At 45.6% G+C, this 16,444-nt stretch overlaps 1 protein-coding gene across 2 annotated transcripts in view; it reads right to left on the bottom strand.

Annotated features, from left to right (window-relative positions):
- The window catches only part of Dnah8 (dynein axonemal heavy chain 8), a 205,054-nt gene that overhangs the window by 113,137 nt on the left and 75,473 nt on the right, over positions 1-16,444 (bottom strand). For both annotated transcript variants that reach the window (XM_021652387.2, XM_060369207.1), the window contains 11 exons: positions 15,649-15,812; positions 14,393-14,495; positions 13,004-13,108; positions 12,113-12,274; positions 10,243-10,467; positions 6,443-6,615; positions 5,354-5,532; positions 3,182-3,369; positions 1,953-2,039; positions 1,737-1,844; positions 516-650 (listed from right to left, as the gene is read on the bottom strand). In XM_021652387.2, coding sequence (XP_021508062.2) covers positions 516-650; positions 1,737-1,844; positions 1,953-2,039; positions 3,182-3,369; positions 5,354-5,532; positions 6,443-6,615; positions 10,243-10,467; positions 12,113-12,274; positions 13,004-13,108; positions 14,393-14,495; positions 15,649-15,812 — 1,629 coding nt within the window. The remainder of the gene's footprint in view (positions 1-515; positions 651-1,736; positions 1,845-1,952; positions 2,040-3,181; positions 3,370-5,353; positions 5,533-6,442; positions 6,616-10,242; positions 10,468-12,112; positions 12,275-13,003; positions 13,109-14,392; positions 14,496-15,648; positions 15,813-16,444) is intronic.

The raw sequence follows: 16,444 nt of genomic DNA, 5'->3' as shown, positions 1-16,444 counted from the left end.
CTGAGATGACACAGCAGGTAAAGGCACGTGTTTCCAAGCCCGGCAGCCTGAGTTCAGTCACTGGGGCCCACGTGGTGGAAGAAAATCAGCTCCCCAAAGTTATCCTCTGACCTCCACACAAACGGTGCGGCACTCCATACATGCATTTGTGCACACGCACACACACACACACACACACACACACACACATACATATGATAACGCATTTTTTTTTTTAAGGTTAAAGGGGCTGGAGACGGCTCAGTGGTTAAGAGCACTTACTCTTACAGAGGGACCCCACAGTGGCTCACAACCACCTACAGCTCCAGTTCCTCCAAGGAACTAGAGGTTCCTTGTATTGCACATACATGATACACAGATAAAACATGTGTTCAAGGGGGAAAATCACGGACATAAAAAGAAAATTTTAATTCAAAAAGAATTTTAAAGCTGTATTAGAAATGTGAAGCCGAAGCCGGCTCTCTGAGGGCCTGCTTTAAAGACCCAACTGACGAAGGGCATGCAGAGACACTTACCAGTTTGGAAAGGTTCATGTCCCGGAGTCCTCTCATGACGGTGCTTAACTCGCTGTCTTCCGGCCGGGCTCTTTTCTGAGATCCAAGGGTCCTCAACACAGACAGGATGTTTCTCAGTCCAAAGTCATAGTGGACCTAGGACAGGGAAAGAGAGAGAGCAAAGATCCTCGCTGAGAAGTTCCCAACGGAAGCCTACCCGGCGCACAGGAACGGATATTCTGCCAGCATTGCGGAGTGGCTACACTGTGAAGTGTGGGCCGCGCAGTTCTTCCCCCTCGTCTTCAGCTGAGGAAAGGCTCGTCCTGTCGGAAAGAGCAAGGTAACACGATGGGGTTCAAACCCGACGTCTGTCTGTTTCCAGGAGAAGGGAGCTGGGTGCAGTCTGAGAGCGGACAACAGATCTTACATGCGTCGCCTGAGAGTTCCGAGTTGACCGTTCCATTCACACGGCATCCCTGAACTAACACCTCAAGTGGAGAAGAGGACTGCTGGCTGAGAGGAAGGTGAGACCACACAGACCCTAAGGTATAAGGGAACCTTGCAGTATAAGCTCTGCGCATGGATTGTGCTGGTGGCTACATTAATCTTTATGTGTGATGGAAATGAGCGCCCATGCACACACACACACACACACACACACACAAGTGCATTTGCACACACTACAAGAGCACCCATATAACTGGCAACACTCAACACCCTTGTCCAGTGTCAGGCTTCAAGCTGTGTTGCTGAAATCTAGTCACAAGATGTCAATACTGGAGGAAGCAGGGTGAGGGGTACACATCTTCACACACTCACACCCCCAATTCCTGAGAATCTCCGCTTGTTTCTAAATTTAAAAGTTTGAAAACGGATAACCAATAAGCCAAGTTCACTGTGAATGTACTTAGGAGTAACTCCATGTGTTTGTTTAATCTCACTGATAAGCATCTATCAAGGTAAAATGGCCAAGTTAAAATCTAGACTCGGGAGCTGGGAAGAGAGACCAGTAGTTAAGAGCACACACTGCTCTTGTAGAGGACCCACATCTGGCAGCTTCCAACCAGTCTAACTCAGGTGGATATGACGCCCTCTTCTGGCCTCTCCAGGTACCGCACTCACAGGCACAGAACCACACACACACACACACACACACACACACACACACATGCACACATAATTTTTTTTCTTAATTAAAACAAAATCTTAAATTCTGCACATGGATAATAAATATGTTCTTACCTGTTTGGTAAGTTGCTCTTCGCAGAGTTTGTAGAGGACATAAAACTTCTGTGCTAAGATAACGTTTTCAAGAAAGCCGCAGCTTGCAAGTTTGACCCGCATAATGATCTGCAGGTTGAGACAGTGGGACATTTTAAAGTGACTTTAGTGGGCCGGGGGTGGGGGGGTGGGGGGGAGTAAGGGACATTTATGATCCTTAGAAGTCCTGCTACATACCTGTCTATCGGGAACCATCATTGCAACCGTTCTAAACTGGATTTTTAAGTTTTCTGGCAGTTCCTGGCGTCCAGCATATCCAGGGTTCTAAGGTTTAAAAAAATAAATAAATAAATAAATAAATAAATAAATAAATATTATTTCAATTATTGGTTCAGTTTTTATTTCCTGGATATAAATACACTTCAGGCACCTAATTCAGATTCCAAAGCAGTCCACAAAAGTATTAGATTTACAAAATGTCCTTGCTTTCTCAAAAAAAAAAAAAAAGTGTGTATTGGGCCATCCATATTTAATAGAACCTCAGACCTTTTTTCTAACATATCCATTTTCAATTCATTATTAAAGTCACACACAGTTTTGCACAGCAAAAATAATAATAACCGGCACCTGTGTCTTTACTGATTTACAATACAGAAAAAGGAAAAACAGAGCTGAATAGATAGACCTGAACAATTATGGTCTAGAATATGCTATGAAAAGGGAGGCAGTGGAGAGGTGGCTGAGCGGCTGAGAGCACTGACTGCTCTGGCAGAAAAACCAGGTTTGGTTGCCAGCACCCACATGGTGGCTCGCAAACGTCTGTCACTCCCAGTCCAGCGAGAGACCATGCTTCAAGAGATACGATGATCACTACAGAAAGACTGCCAGTGTTGACCTCTGACCTCCACTGCCCATGCATGGGGACGTGCGCAAGTGTGTATCCATGCACCTACACACACACACACACACACACACACACACACAGGACACAGCAGCTACATCATCTTACTAGCTGTGTGATTTGAGCCTGCAATACCTCAGCTGGAAGACAGTTACCCAGAGGCTCTAGAAACTCGAGGATGATACAATAGGCCTTAGCATTACTTCCTCCTCCTGCTTATAAAATCATGCCCCCAGAAAGGGCATGAGAAAGGAAGATATCTTTGTGGTTTTGTAGGTGCTGCTCTTACAGAAGGCTAGGAGTTCAGTTCCCAGCACCCACATCAGGCAGTTCATGACAACCCATAAACCTCAGCTCCAGGGAATTCAGTGCCCTCTTCTGGCCTCTATGTGCGCCTACACTCACATTCATATAGACACACATAATTAATTTAAAATACATTCTTTCTATGTCCACATGGAGAGCCCATGACTTTTGGTTCATTTATCCTGTAATACACAGACACATCTCTTGATAGCTGCAACAATTAAATGCATCAACTTGCATTTACACCCTGTGTTCTCACCATTGTTAGGAAGATTCCGAATTCTGGATTTAAATCCACACAATCGCCGTCTGAGAAAATGAACTGTTTTTTCCTCTCTTTCCTCGCTGTCAAAACTATGTAAATTTGTTGGGCCGCCACAGATAAAACAGGCAATTCAATTCTGTTAAACTCATCAAAACAGCCCCAGGAACCCGACTGTGCAAGACCTGGCATGAGAAATTGTTAATTTGCAAAGTTTCACTTTGAGAGGCACCTTCCTGATTGCATTCAGTTCTCCAAAGTGTTCCCCAACAATTATGCCTCCACACAGTTTGTGGAAAGTTTCACATTGGGCTGTTTATGAAGGCGTTATTTCATTCTCGTTACAGGAGATGTTTAATTATTTGCATATCACCAACAAACAGTGAAAACAGCAGAGTGTCAAAAGGAAAGTGCAAATACGTCATTGTAGAAAGGTTTCCTGAGAGGTGATGAAATTGGATCCTGTCTGTAAGGACCACCTTCCATGAGGTTGGAGAGAAACAGCTAAGTCTCTGGGGAAATGGGAGAAAGAGGGATGCCCCTCCTCCCAGTCCGATCTGTCTGTTTTCTTTTATTATGGTGAAATAGGAATATCAGGTTGCAAGTTGAGAGAGAAAATAGCCAGAGGGGTTTTTTATTTATTTTTTATGAAACCGAACACAAAGACAGACCTGGAGAGCACGAACACTGTTCCTTGTAGATTCTCTAAGGACCAAAACCTTCATCACCTGCAGCTGTGTGAAACGTTCTATTCCTTTCATCATTATCTGCCCAGTCTTTTCCTCTCCCTCTTGGGGATTGCCATTCTAGGGGCGTTGGGATGTTTATATCTGTCCCTCTAACACTTATATGTTTTTCTGTCAAGCCTTCCATCTCCTCATCTTTTTGTAATGCACTATTTTGGCAACTCGGGAAAAGGTGATTATTTTTTCCCTTGGAAATGGCAGTTTCATTCTCCTTGTATCCCAGTTGTTATTTTTTTCCCTAACGCCTGTTTTTCTTTAGTTGACCGAACAGCATAAAGTCTCAAATCTCTCTGAAGCTATTAATTTCAATGAGTTTATTGAGTTTCTCATCTGTTTCTTTTTCAGTTCAACTCAGTCGTCTTTGTGCTCTCCTGTTTTCTTTCTCTTTCTTTTCTTTCTCTCTCTCTCTGTATGTATTTTTTTTTCTTCTTTGAGACAAGGCCCCATGTATCCCAGACTTGCCTTGAACCCACCGTGGAGCCAAGACTGGCCTTAAACTCCTGATCCTCCTGCCTCTACTCATACCCACAATGGGATACCGGCATGCACCACTACCCATTGCTTACCTGGTAATGAGGGTCAGGCCCAGGCTTCACATAAGCTAGGCAAGAACTTTATCATCTAAGCTCTACCCCAGCCCTCCAGTGTCTTTGTTGTCCTGGGTACCACTCTAAGCTCTTTCGGTTATGTCGAGCTAATGGGGTTCTACTACAGTATTTCCGAACACAAATGCAAATTTCTGCTTGGGATTCGTGCCTCTGGTGCTTTGGAGGAAGGGGTGGGAAAGGCTGGGGAGCTCCCCCCGGGCTTGGAGCTGGCCATCTGCCCAGTTCCTTAGCCTTCCTTCCCTTGCCTTGGCCCTATCCTGGGATGTCCTCTGGCCAGACTCCTATTTCAGAGAGCTGTGTTGCAAAACCAGGCTGAGAGCCAATGCGGACATGACTTTGAATATGCCCTCCTCAGTGTTATCCAAAATCACTCCCTGCCTACCAACCTTCTAAGATTTTTCTCAAGAATTCCCAGGCTCTGGTGGCCAACCTGCTTCTTATTTTCCAGCCTTGGTGTGCTTTATAGTAAAAATAAATAAATAACCCTTCCATTTCAGTGGGCTTCAGCGCAGCAAGGGAAGTTGTATGTACCAATCGGCCGTCTCCTCCTCTGAAACAGTCTGCTGTTTCAGACTGCTACAAATTTGATTGTCCTCAAATTCCAATACACACTCAATGCGCACAATATAACAGCGGTCAGTAGTATTGACCCACTGAATATATGCTCTCCGGTCACGTTTAATGAGGAAAGATGGCCATATTCTATAAACCAACCTAGCCTGATGATGACAGTGTCACTTTAGATTTACATCAGGAAATATTAAGGGGCAGTAAAAAAAATAATAATAAATTCATGAAAGTTATTAGACACCTGCCTTTGAAAATCCTTCCCAGGCCTCGGAAATCCATCTGATCCGAACAGTTGAACACAACCACATACTTCCCCAAACACCTGCCCATGTCTTTTGTGGTTTCGGTTTTCCCGGTCCCCGCTGGTCCGGCCGGAGCACCGCCCATGTTCATTCCCAAAGCCTGAGCCAGCGTGATATAGCACCTGCAACCCAGAAGAGAAAAGGCCGGATGACTCAGAAGCTTCAGCAGCCCACGTGAGACAGGCAACCAAACAAGCGGGGAGGGGACGGAGAGACCAAGAGGAAGCTGAACACTTGGCCCTGTTGCAATTTTACCCGGAAGCGGACTCAGTTAACGGGGCAGAAGTGACTCATCCAACATCCGGTTTCAGTCAATGCTGCGGCCCTTTCCTGACTGATTTCCGTGTACAGGACATTTGCAGTGGCAGTGTACAAAGACAGGAAGGATCCACACCTTGCCTGGGGACAGGCTCCGTCCTTGACTGAGGCAGATTCAGCCAAGGGACTTCACTTTGGGTTCGGTTTCCACGCCTGAGAAGCTGGGAGGCTGCCAGGTGGTGAGGCTGCCCCCTGATAGTACTCAGAAGGCAGAGGCAGGGGGATCACTGCGTTTAAGGTCAGGTCGGCCAGGGGGTACAGTGAGACTCTTGTCTCAAAAAATAAATAGATAGATAGATAAATAAATAAATAAATAAATAAATACAAATAAAAGAATAAAAGCCAACCAGAACCCAAAACACGGGAGACTCAAATAAATGCTACCAAAGGCACTTTCCTTTCTTGCAGTGTTATTACTTCCTTTACGGTTTGTGGGCATTTTTCACTTTAGCAATCTCGAAATCATTATTAAATTACTCACAGCAAACATTCGGTCTTGCTTTTATTCTTTCATCCGTTTCCACCTCATAAAACATTAATGAGTGTGTTCGTGTAAGCAACAGGGAGGGCTATTTCATTGTTCGGCTGCCTTTGATGACCCGGCCCAGGCCCAAGATGACAGCGGCTTGCGGTTATGAGTATTTCAAGCGGGGCTTTATGCAGCCGTCTGAGCCGTTTAATTACCAAAGGGGCCCAGAGCGCGGGGTCTCCTACCTGTCTGTTAACGGGGTGATCACCAGGCGATCCGTGCACCCCAGGAACTCATTTTGGTAAACAAAATCCACGTCTGTGATGGACACCACGGTCTGATCCAAGTCTTCTTTGAAATAAAATCTGCTCTGTTTCAGCCACTCGAAGTCGGTAACAGACTTGATATGCATTTTTACCTTGAAAACACAAAGCGCGGAAGAGTCACCGACTGAGCCGCAACGGGCTGAAAAAATGTAAGCATGTGGGTGGTTTCGGGTCGCTGGTTCGTGAGCTGCTTAGTCTCCACTTAACAGTACTCGCTGCTCGCCTTCTTGTGCTGAAACATACTGGGTGAGCACAGACAGACACGGTGCCTGCTTTCTGGAGCTTACCAAGAACGTGGGGGCGGGGCGAAGTCAAGAAATTTCAATGAAATGCAAACCACACGACTAAACAAAGTCCAGGGAGACAGCCAGGCAATTAAGAGCACTTGCTTTGCTGCTCTTGCAAAGGACCCAGGTTCAGTTCCCAGCACCCACCTGGTGCCTCACCTCCATGGTAACCCCAGTTCCAGGGGCTCTTGCCCCCTCTTCTGGCCTCCACAGGCACTGCATGCACGTGGTGCACACACATACGTGCAGGCAAACACACACACAAAAGAAATAAAATAAAATTTACAAAGAAACAAAAATTCAAGGCCCATGGAAATACATAGCAATAGGACCTAACCTGGTCTAGGAAGTCAGAGAGGGGTTTTGTAGGAAAACACATCTGGAAAAACCAGATTAAACAATAAAAATCAGGCAGGGAAAGAGAAGGCCCAGATCTACTTAGCATGTTTACCAACTGAAAAAAAATGTTCAGTACTGCTGAGGCCTAGGGCTTAAAGGACAGAACATGTGCTGGGAAGAGTTTGGGAGACCCTCTTGGCAGCAATCAGAAGTCACTGAGATGATAAACGAGGGGTGCATCGCTTTATGTACACACATGTCTCTCTGCCCAGGCACTACTGTTTGCCTTCCACTCTGACAGGTCTGCAGCATGTACCTGTGAGGCAAGAAGCTCCAGGCTCTCACCACCATGGCTGTAACTTCAGAAACTGGTCCATCAGAAGAGACAGAAAGCAAGTTAACACTTTTAGGAACCCAGAAGGGCCACATTGTGGTGCTTCATGACTTTCCCCTGGTAAGCCCAGAGAAACCTCAGTCTTGCCCACTCAAGGAACCAACTGGTAAGTCAAGTTTCCAGGGGCTCTGACTCCCTCTTCTGGACTCTCTGGGTATTGCATGTACATGGTGCAAATCCATACAGGCAGGCAAACACTCATACGCAGGAATGGCCCTCATACCCAGGAGGACACTAGAAATGGACTTCTGAAGAGCGCTGCGGTGTTTGCGTGCCCTTTGCCCACACCTCACTAAGCCTTGCTATTTATAGTCCTGCTGTTTCGTAGCATGAATGTGCTTTTCCCTCCAGCTAAAGGATTCTGATTGCCCCCCTAAAACTGTTTGTATGTGAGCGTCTCTTGGATAACACAGACTGGGTCCAGGCCCAGAGGCTGTGTTTCCTGACTCAGGAACCGGGGCCACAGAGATGCAGTCAGTCAGGAAATTTCCACACCCATTAAGATTGTAAGAAAGAGGTGGAGGGGGAAGGAGAGAACAGCCAACTTGGGTGTCTGATTACATAGTATCAGAGATTGTAAGAATTAGGCGACTAAGAGGCACATAGGCTGGCCATGTGACACAGTTAAGTTAGGAAGCAAACCCACTCCAAGGTCAGGAACAATGAAGACAAAAGGAACAGTTTCACAGTCTTGAGCCCCCACCGGTTTTTGCTCTTGTTGGCTCTTGGGCCTGTGGTGCTGGGGAGTGAACCCCAGGATTCATCCAGGCTAAACATTCTACCACTGAGCTCAATTCCAGCCCTGTCTTGTTCCTTGTCTTTAATAATAATAATAATAATAATAATCCATTCTGTACAGAAAATAAGGCTGGGGAGGGTGGGACCGGGAAGGGAGGAGGGAGGGGCTTATGGGGGGATACAAAAGGAATAAAGTGTAATTAATAAAAGTTAAATAAAAAATTAAAAAAATATATCAGCAAAAAAAAAAAAAGAAAGAAAGAAAAAGAAAATAAGGCTTTCCTCAGCACTGAGTTTCAAAATAAATTTCTGCCAAGGGGCCTTCTACATCAGTCAGGGGTGTGCACACACTCTCACTAGTGTGCTCAGAGCACACACAGAGAGAGATTCCACCCCAGCATTCCTGACTAGGGCTTCCTTGAATGTCAACAGATAATGGCCAGTCTGCAGAAGACAAAGCAAAATGCCAAACCATGATTAGTCTGATCCAGAGAAAACCTGATTGCAGCTTATCTCATACTTTTAAAAATACATATATTTGCCGGTGTGTGCTTGTGTGTGTGTATATGTGTGTGTGTGTGCGCGCGCGCGCGCGTGTGTACTAACGTGTGCATGCATGGAGTTCCAGGTGATTGTAAGGGTCCTAATGGGAGTCTGAGAACAAAACTCATGCCCTCTCAAAGAGCAGCAAGTGCTCTTAAACCCTGAGCCATCTCTGTATCCCCTTTTCTTGGGCTTTAATATGCTTTTGAGTTCCTCAGGAATCTGATTGATTCTGTGAGTAAAGATGGGCCGGAACTAAAGATTCTGCTTTCTGGTGGGCTCCAGGTGAAGCCAGTGCAAGCCATAAGCATGTACTGGTTTGAAAAAGGAGCTTGTCCTTCAAAGAGCCATCAATACACATTACTTATAGACGCAGAGCTTTTGGTGCAAATTCGGAACAGGCAGTCTATGATCAGCTTCTTTACAGAAGTCCTGAGCTGTGTGGATTATACGTCTGCGGTGGCGATGCCTTTAAAGACGATCAAACTGAGCAGAAGGAAGCAGTGGTACCGCCTAAGACTGTCAAAAGACAGGGTATGAAAATCACCGTGAATTGTGACCGTGACACGCTCTACAATCACCCCGAGGGAGGAGGAGCCTCTGGTCGTGCCTGGGAGAGTGTCTTGATCACAGTGAGACCGGACAGCCCACCCACCGCGCACGCCACCACTTCCGAAACTGGAGTCTTAGGGTGTGTACCCGGAGAGAGGAAACTGTGGTGCTTGGTTTGAACGAGGGCTGTCCCCTGCGGATTCATGCACTTGAGTGTTTGTTTCCCAGTTGGGGTGCTGTTTTAGGAGGCTGTGGAACCTTTGGAATGTGGGGAGTGGGGCTTGGGGGTTTCTAGCCTTTGCCCCACTTCCTGTCCTCTCTCGCTCTGCTTCCGGAGTGGGGAGGACCATGTGATTGAGCAGCTTCCTGTGCCTACTGCCGTGCCATGCGCCATTCCTGCTGCAACGTGCTCTCACCGGGAGCCGAAATAAACCCTTTCATCCTCAAGTTGCTCGTGACCGTGGCATTTTATCGCAGAAACGGAGAGCAACTAACACGGGAGCTAAGAAGCAGCTCGCAGCTTCCTTGCAAGGGTGCGACTCGGCCTCACGCTGCTTCGGCCTGGGCTTCCTCGGAGTGCTGGACTGTGCACTTTGAACCGTGAGCCCCCCCCCCAAAAAAAAAAAAAAAGCCTACCAGAAACCAAATTTCTTTTGAAGAATAATAAATGCAAATGCACGCACGCATCTTTTTTGAAGCAGCAAGGACACCTGCTCAGGTGTGAACGGTTGTGAGAAAGAAGCACACGGGAGGAGGGTTCCTGCAAGCCCGTCACGCAGAGTAACTTTTAACTGCTCGCTGTTAGTTACCGGACTAATCTACTCCCACAAGGCGGGAACAGGGGTGGGGAGGGAAGCCCGCTTTACCAAGTCATCGAAAATGTCCCTCTGATGCACGTGGATGGTGATCAGAGTCTCAAACTTCACCCTGTCAAACTTGGTCAGGTCGTGCGTCGTCTGGCTGATGAGGGTGTTTAGAATATCCAGAAACTTCTGGTTCGTGATTTGCATGATCTTCCTGTCATCTTTTGCATTATTTAAGGCCTCTTCAGAGTCATGGGTCCACAGCATCTGAATTCCCAAAAGCCCGACCTGCAAACAGCAGACACATACGCATGGCATGCTTGTGCTTAATCTTGGCTGCCATTTAGTCACACAAAGCAGACAGGGTTGGTGTTTTTAAGCTTTAAATAAAAATTGTGTCTGTGTCTGTGTGTCTGTGTGTGTGTGTGTGTGTGTGTGTGTGTGTGTGTGTGTGTACGCACGCGCATGCACAGTGTGCCTGGAAGATACACACACATATATATTCTAATATATATTCTAGAAGGAATACAATAAAATATAAATAGTCATTTCCAAGCGGTATAAATATAAGTAATTTTTATCCCTAACTTTCGTAGTTTTCAAATTTCAGGTTTTTATAGCAATGATCCATTGCATTCATAATCTCCAAAAATATGTTCTGAGAGAAAGTGGAGGTGAGGCATTAGGCAATTTTTTAAATTAACTTGATAGCAGGCATATTTCAGTTATTGGGGGGAAAAATGCTTTAAAGAAATAATACACACACACTAAAAGAAATGCGGGAAGCCACTCAGCTTTTCCGATATGGGCTGTCCAATCTCTCCACTGTTCTGAACCTGCCCTGATTCTCCTCCTACTACAAACTCCCCGGTCAGAATGAAACTTGAGAACACACAGGGGTTTGTGCTTTCCAGGGATAGAGAAAATTTGCTGCCTTGACACTAAGAGGCCTGTTTCTTTGGCTTACCAAGGAAAATGTTTGTTGGCTTTTTTTTTTTTAATCCTTAACAAGAACATTAAAACTTTTCAAGGCAACTATTAAACATTAAAACCACAGCATTAAAACCATCTCCACGGTGGAGCCTGATCCTTGTCTGTGCTTATACAGTTTGAATAATTAATGCCCAATCATTTTTAGCTGTCTCCAAAGTGTGCTTATTAATTTGGGAACTAATTGGAGTTCAGGCTGGGGCAGGAAACATAGCTGGGATGAAATCTGTTTCCCACCCACTTGAGAATCTCTTCTATTTTGTGCCACTTATGAAGAGACCGAAAACTACTTTTCATTTATCCTGGGTGGAATTGAATGGAAGTGCTACTTCCTTATCCCCCAAACCGGGGTCTGATGACACTTGACATATTACAGGGAGCTTGTGAGAGACCTGGGACCGAAGAACCGTTGGCAGGAACACCCACCTCCACCCTGACCAGATGGGGATTCACATCAGGAAAATACATGGTTATTTCCCTGTGTGTCCATACCCTTATGCAAAGTCTACCTCTGTATGGTGAGTTACGCGCACATAGACCTCTGTAACGGTGCTTCTCAACCTTTCTAACGCTGTGACCCGTTAATGCAGTCCCCCGTGCTGTGCTGACCCCCAACCAGAAAACTGTATCATTGCCACTTCTTGACTGTGGTTTTGCTGTTATGAACCGTACTGTAAATATCTGATAGGCAAAGGGGTCATGACCCACAGGTTGGAAACTGATCTCTAAGCTGCCATTTTCATATACTGCTTGAGTCTTGGCATTTGTCCTGAAGGACGGGAGACGAGGAGGCCTAGAAGATGGGGCAGCGTGGCTTGGGATGGAGTAGACGGACGAGCAGACGTGGACTGAGGATGCTGGCAGCAACCTCCACACACCGGGCTAAACACAGCCCCCTCTCCGTTTCCACATCTTCCCTCGTGAGTGAACAGCTGGACCTCACCTGTGCTGGGAAGTGCTGGAGGAACGGTAAGAGAAGAAAGCCTGAATCGCTGATTTGATAGTAGGCAGACCGGATTATGTTATGTAATGACGACATCTGTACTTTCAACAAGTCCAGAAGCCAAATCTCTACGGGACCTTTGGCCATAACAGGAGTATCCAACTAAAAAGAAAGAGAGAGAGAGAAACATGTAACAAATTATTAATATGCTGTTTTTACAAATTGTCACAATTGGGAAACCGTCAATGTAACACAGAATAGGCTCTTTACAGTTTATGTCAGATTCCGTTTGTTTTGTGTATGTGGGTACTGTATGCATGTACACACATGCGTGTGTTTAAATGAGTGGATCCGTGCTTGTGCAGTGGTCTCAGCTTTATACTTTACATTTTATTTTTATTTCTTTTTCCTCTCTTTCTTTCTCTCTCTCCCCCTCTCTTGCTGCGAGTGTGTGTGTGTGTGTGTGTGTGTGTGTGTGTGTCTGTGTGTACTACATGCATGTGTGAGCCACCTGATGTGGGTGCTGGGAACCATAGTTGTACCGTCTGGAAGAGTAGCTAACACTTGTAACCACTGAGCCATCTCTCCAGCTCCGTATGCAAAAATATTGAAACCACAGGGGAAGTAAGTTAAAAATATGACTGACTGTAAGGGACTGCAGAGATCATGGAGGTTAGTTTAAACACTAATGTTATCGGTGATGTAAATGAGTCTCAGAGAAGTTAGATGATTTATCTACATTAATTCGTAACAAAACTAGAGCTACAGGACTAGAACCCAAGGCTCCTCACCCTTCTCCCCACACCCTTGATTGTTCATAAGCGAACCGCCTTCTCCCCAACCTAAATTTTTAAGGAAATTTTTAATAGTAAAATTTTCAAAATAAATTACCATAATTTTTTCTCCCTCTCTTGATATAACAGCCATCATTCGATCGTAGTCTTTTGGATGAAATGTCACCTCATTTATGTTGTCAGACACTGCAGGGAGATGTGGCTGTAGCAGACACAAAGGCAGAGCCAAAACATCATACATGGGGCCAAACACATACTGAGATGCCTTTTAAAGCCTAAGTAGAGCTGGAAAGATGGCTCGGCAGCTAAGAGCATTTCTTGTCCTTCCACAAGACTCAAGGTCAGTTCCCAGCATTCATCCATACTGGGCAGCTCCCAGTCACCTGTAACTCCAATTCCAGGGGCTCTGCTGCCCTCTTCTGGCCTCCATGGATACTGTACTATGTGCACATATACACAAAAAGTATAAATAAAATGAATTTTAAAGCTTTTCTTGCCTTCATGAGACACAGGAGAAAATTTTACTTTCTTGTCGCAAAACAAACAAAAAGAACATGGGAAAAACACAAACTACTACAAGACTCAATTAACTTAGAGGCCCAGTGTTTGCTGAAAACAGGGTCTCCCTATACAGTTCAGGTTAGCTTGAAACTTACTCTGTAGCCCAGGCTAACCTTAAGCTCTGCTCCTCTTGTCTCAGCCTCCCGAGTGTATACCGTGACAACCAACTGTGACCCACTTTTTAACATCCTACAGAATACGGTGCCCTGAACCTGCACATGCCACCTCTTGCAATACAGCCCAGCTCAGGGGCCATCCCTTTCTGCTCTCCAGATGGAGACTGAACCAAACCATCTCAGCCCGCTTCCCTGCACGGCACAGGCCCCTCTCACTCTCTCCCTCAACTATCTTCTCCTTTCACAGCGCTTACCTGTTACAGGCACGGAAACTGAGTCACAAGGAAACCAAGAGCCTGGCAGGGTCATAAGGTTAGTGAACGGTGGCAGTTGCACACCACCTTCACTGGACTATGTGAGGTCAATGTGCTCTAGGACCATAGAGAATAGGACTTTTCATCAGGACTATTTGTATGTGTATGTGCAGGTATGCATTCATGTGGGTGCATGTGTGTTGTAGGGGCTGCACACAACATTACATGTCATTCTTCAAGCACCATCTAACTTGTTTTGTGAAATGGGGGCTGGAATTCATAGCTAGCCAGAGACCCCAGGGGTCCACCCATCTCTGCTTCCTTAGCATCCAACACTGTGCCCAGAATTTTTTTTTTTAATGTAGGTTCTGGGGCTTGAACTTGGGTCCTCATGTTTGTATGGGAACAGAACCATCCTTCCAGCTGTATCTGCATAACCTTTGAGTCTTATCTTCCCTGCCTTGCACTGTTAGGATTTTAGGATGTTTCATTCTTGATGGCATATGCCGTGGACAAAGCAACTTAAAAGTTAACCCTTGGATGTCCAGGCCATACCTGTATGGTGTGGGAGTCGCTGGCCTGTCCGAGGATTTCCAGAAGAACAGGATCTGAGACAAAGAAGAATCTTGGAAACAGCAGACGCTTCTTTTCCAAATACCTTCAAACAAGTCAAGAGCATCTTACTGAGTGATTCCTTTGGAGTGTTTGTTTGTTTGTATGTGTGTTTGTTTGTTTGTTTGTTTTGGCCAAATAGAGAAAAGAAAGCACTAACAGGCTTTTCCCACTGGCCTCTGGGATATTTGGTGAGAACCAAAGTCCAGAAGAGAAAACACTTAGGGGAACAAGGGAGCTTCAAAATAATAAAGGGAGGAAGCAAGGCCCCTATCTATCATCTCTCGTCCTCCTTTTTATTTTTTCCTCATGGAAAGCCCTCTTTTGAACCTTTGTCAGAGTATTGGGCACTCCTTGGTGTAAATTTGGGGTGAAATTGTCTCTGCCCAGGAAATGTTGAGGAGAGCATGGAGGGACACCTATCCACGAAGCTGGAGCAGATGGATGAACCAGGACACATCACCACCATATACTTGAAATAGAAATCAGGAACAAATTCCATTTTAATTTTTAAAGGTGTCCAGAAAGGTCTTTGGAGGAAAGTATCCACGTGTTTGTCTGGCCAGCTCTCCTCTTACTACACATCAACACTACGTGTTAAGAGTGGGTTCAATACAATCCTCTAAAAGATACGTCGCACCCTGGAATCTGCAACTGTGACTATTTGGAAAGAGGATCTCCGAGGCTACAGTGAATTTAAAGATCTCTTTCCTAAGAGAATTTTTGGGTTTACTTAGTGTACGTGCGCGTCTCACGATCCCAGGGAAACAACGTCCTAGATCCAATAAGCAAGAGCCCTCGCAAGAGAAACAGAAGAAATGAAGGCCACAAGAAGACACAGACATCGGGGTGACGACGCGAGCCACAGAAGCCCCAGGGCCACCACAGCTCCGCCACGAGCTCCAGGGTACGTTAATACCCTAATTTCCCACTTCTTGCTGCCAGAACTGAGACCAAAAAAAAAAAAAAAAAAATCTGGTGCTTTAAGCCATCATTTTGTGGTGACTGGCACAACAGCCCTAGGAAGCCGATGCAACGCCATAGCCCTCCCTCCCCACGTCCTTCTTACTGAAAGACCGAATTCATGGGAATTTTAGACTCCCGTCTGCAGTGGAAATCCCTAGAAACGCCTGAGATGCCGACAGAACTCAGCCAGCGGCTTGGCACGCAGCGGCACAGGCAGAGGGGAGGCTTCTTACCCTGTGAGGGACTTCTGACAGACTTCCAGCTGCTCGTGTAGATGAGGCAGCAGCTGACCCATGGTCTCATCCCCGACACAGCAGCTGATCACGTTGGGGTTCTCGTGAGCTCGCTGCATTATCTTTGTCCACGCCTTGTCAATATTCTGGAAACGTTTGGCTTCCTAAAAGAAAATCCGTCATTGGGTAAAGATTAGCGTCCGGATCATCGAAAAGAGCAAGGTCTCCACTTTGTGAAATTCCTTTTCTTCAAACCCAGCCTGCGTTCATCTCAGGCCATATCATTCAAACAACAACAACAACAACAAAAAATTTTTATTTCTTCGTCTGAATTAATTCTGAAGAACGAGACCCCAAACCTATAAAGCTGCTTATTAAAATGCTGCTTGATCGCAATGGGGCTTATCACTTATTTGTCTCCTTGCATTTAATATAGTTTTGAAGTGCCACATGATTAATTTGCAGAGCTATCAACTTAAAGTTCAAATCTAGTCTTTCGGCACCCCAGGTGTTTCGGTTTGATGAGCAAACTGGAGAGGCACGGAGATAATTTGATCGTAGAGTCCTTGGAATAATCATAGCTTCACATCACCTCAGGGAAAAGGGAAGGAGAGGGACACCGGAATCACAAACACAGCCTCATTTACATGCCTGCAAATAAAAATTTTCTACGTCCTGCAGATGACATTAAGTTTTTCATTCCATTGCAAAAATGCCTCTGGAAGTGGGCATGTTTTTTGTCTCTTTTTCAAGGGTCGTTTTCTAATTAAAAAAACAGACTTTAGCATTAGATTCT

The sequence above is a fragment of the Meriones unguiculatus genome, chromosome 16 (genome assembly GCF_030254825.1).
Source record: "Meriones unguiculatus strain TT.TT164.6M chromosome 16, Bangor_MerUng_6.1, whole genome shotgun sequence".
NCBI lineage: Eukaryota > Metazoa > Chordata > Mammalia > Rodentia > Muridae > Meriones > Meriones unguiculatus.
This window is presented reverse-complemented; position numbering and strand designations above follow the sequence as displayed.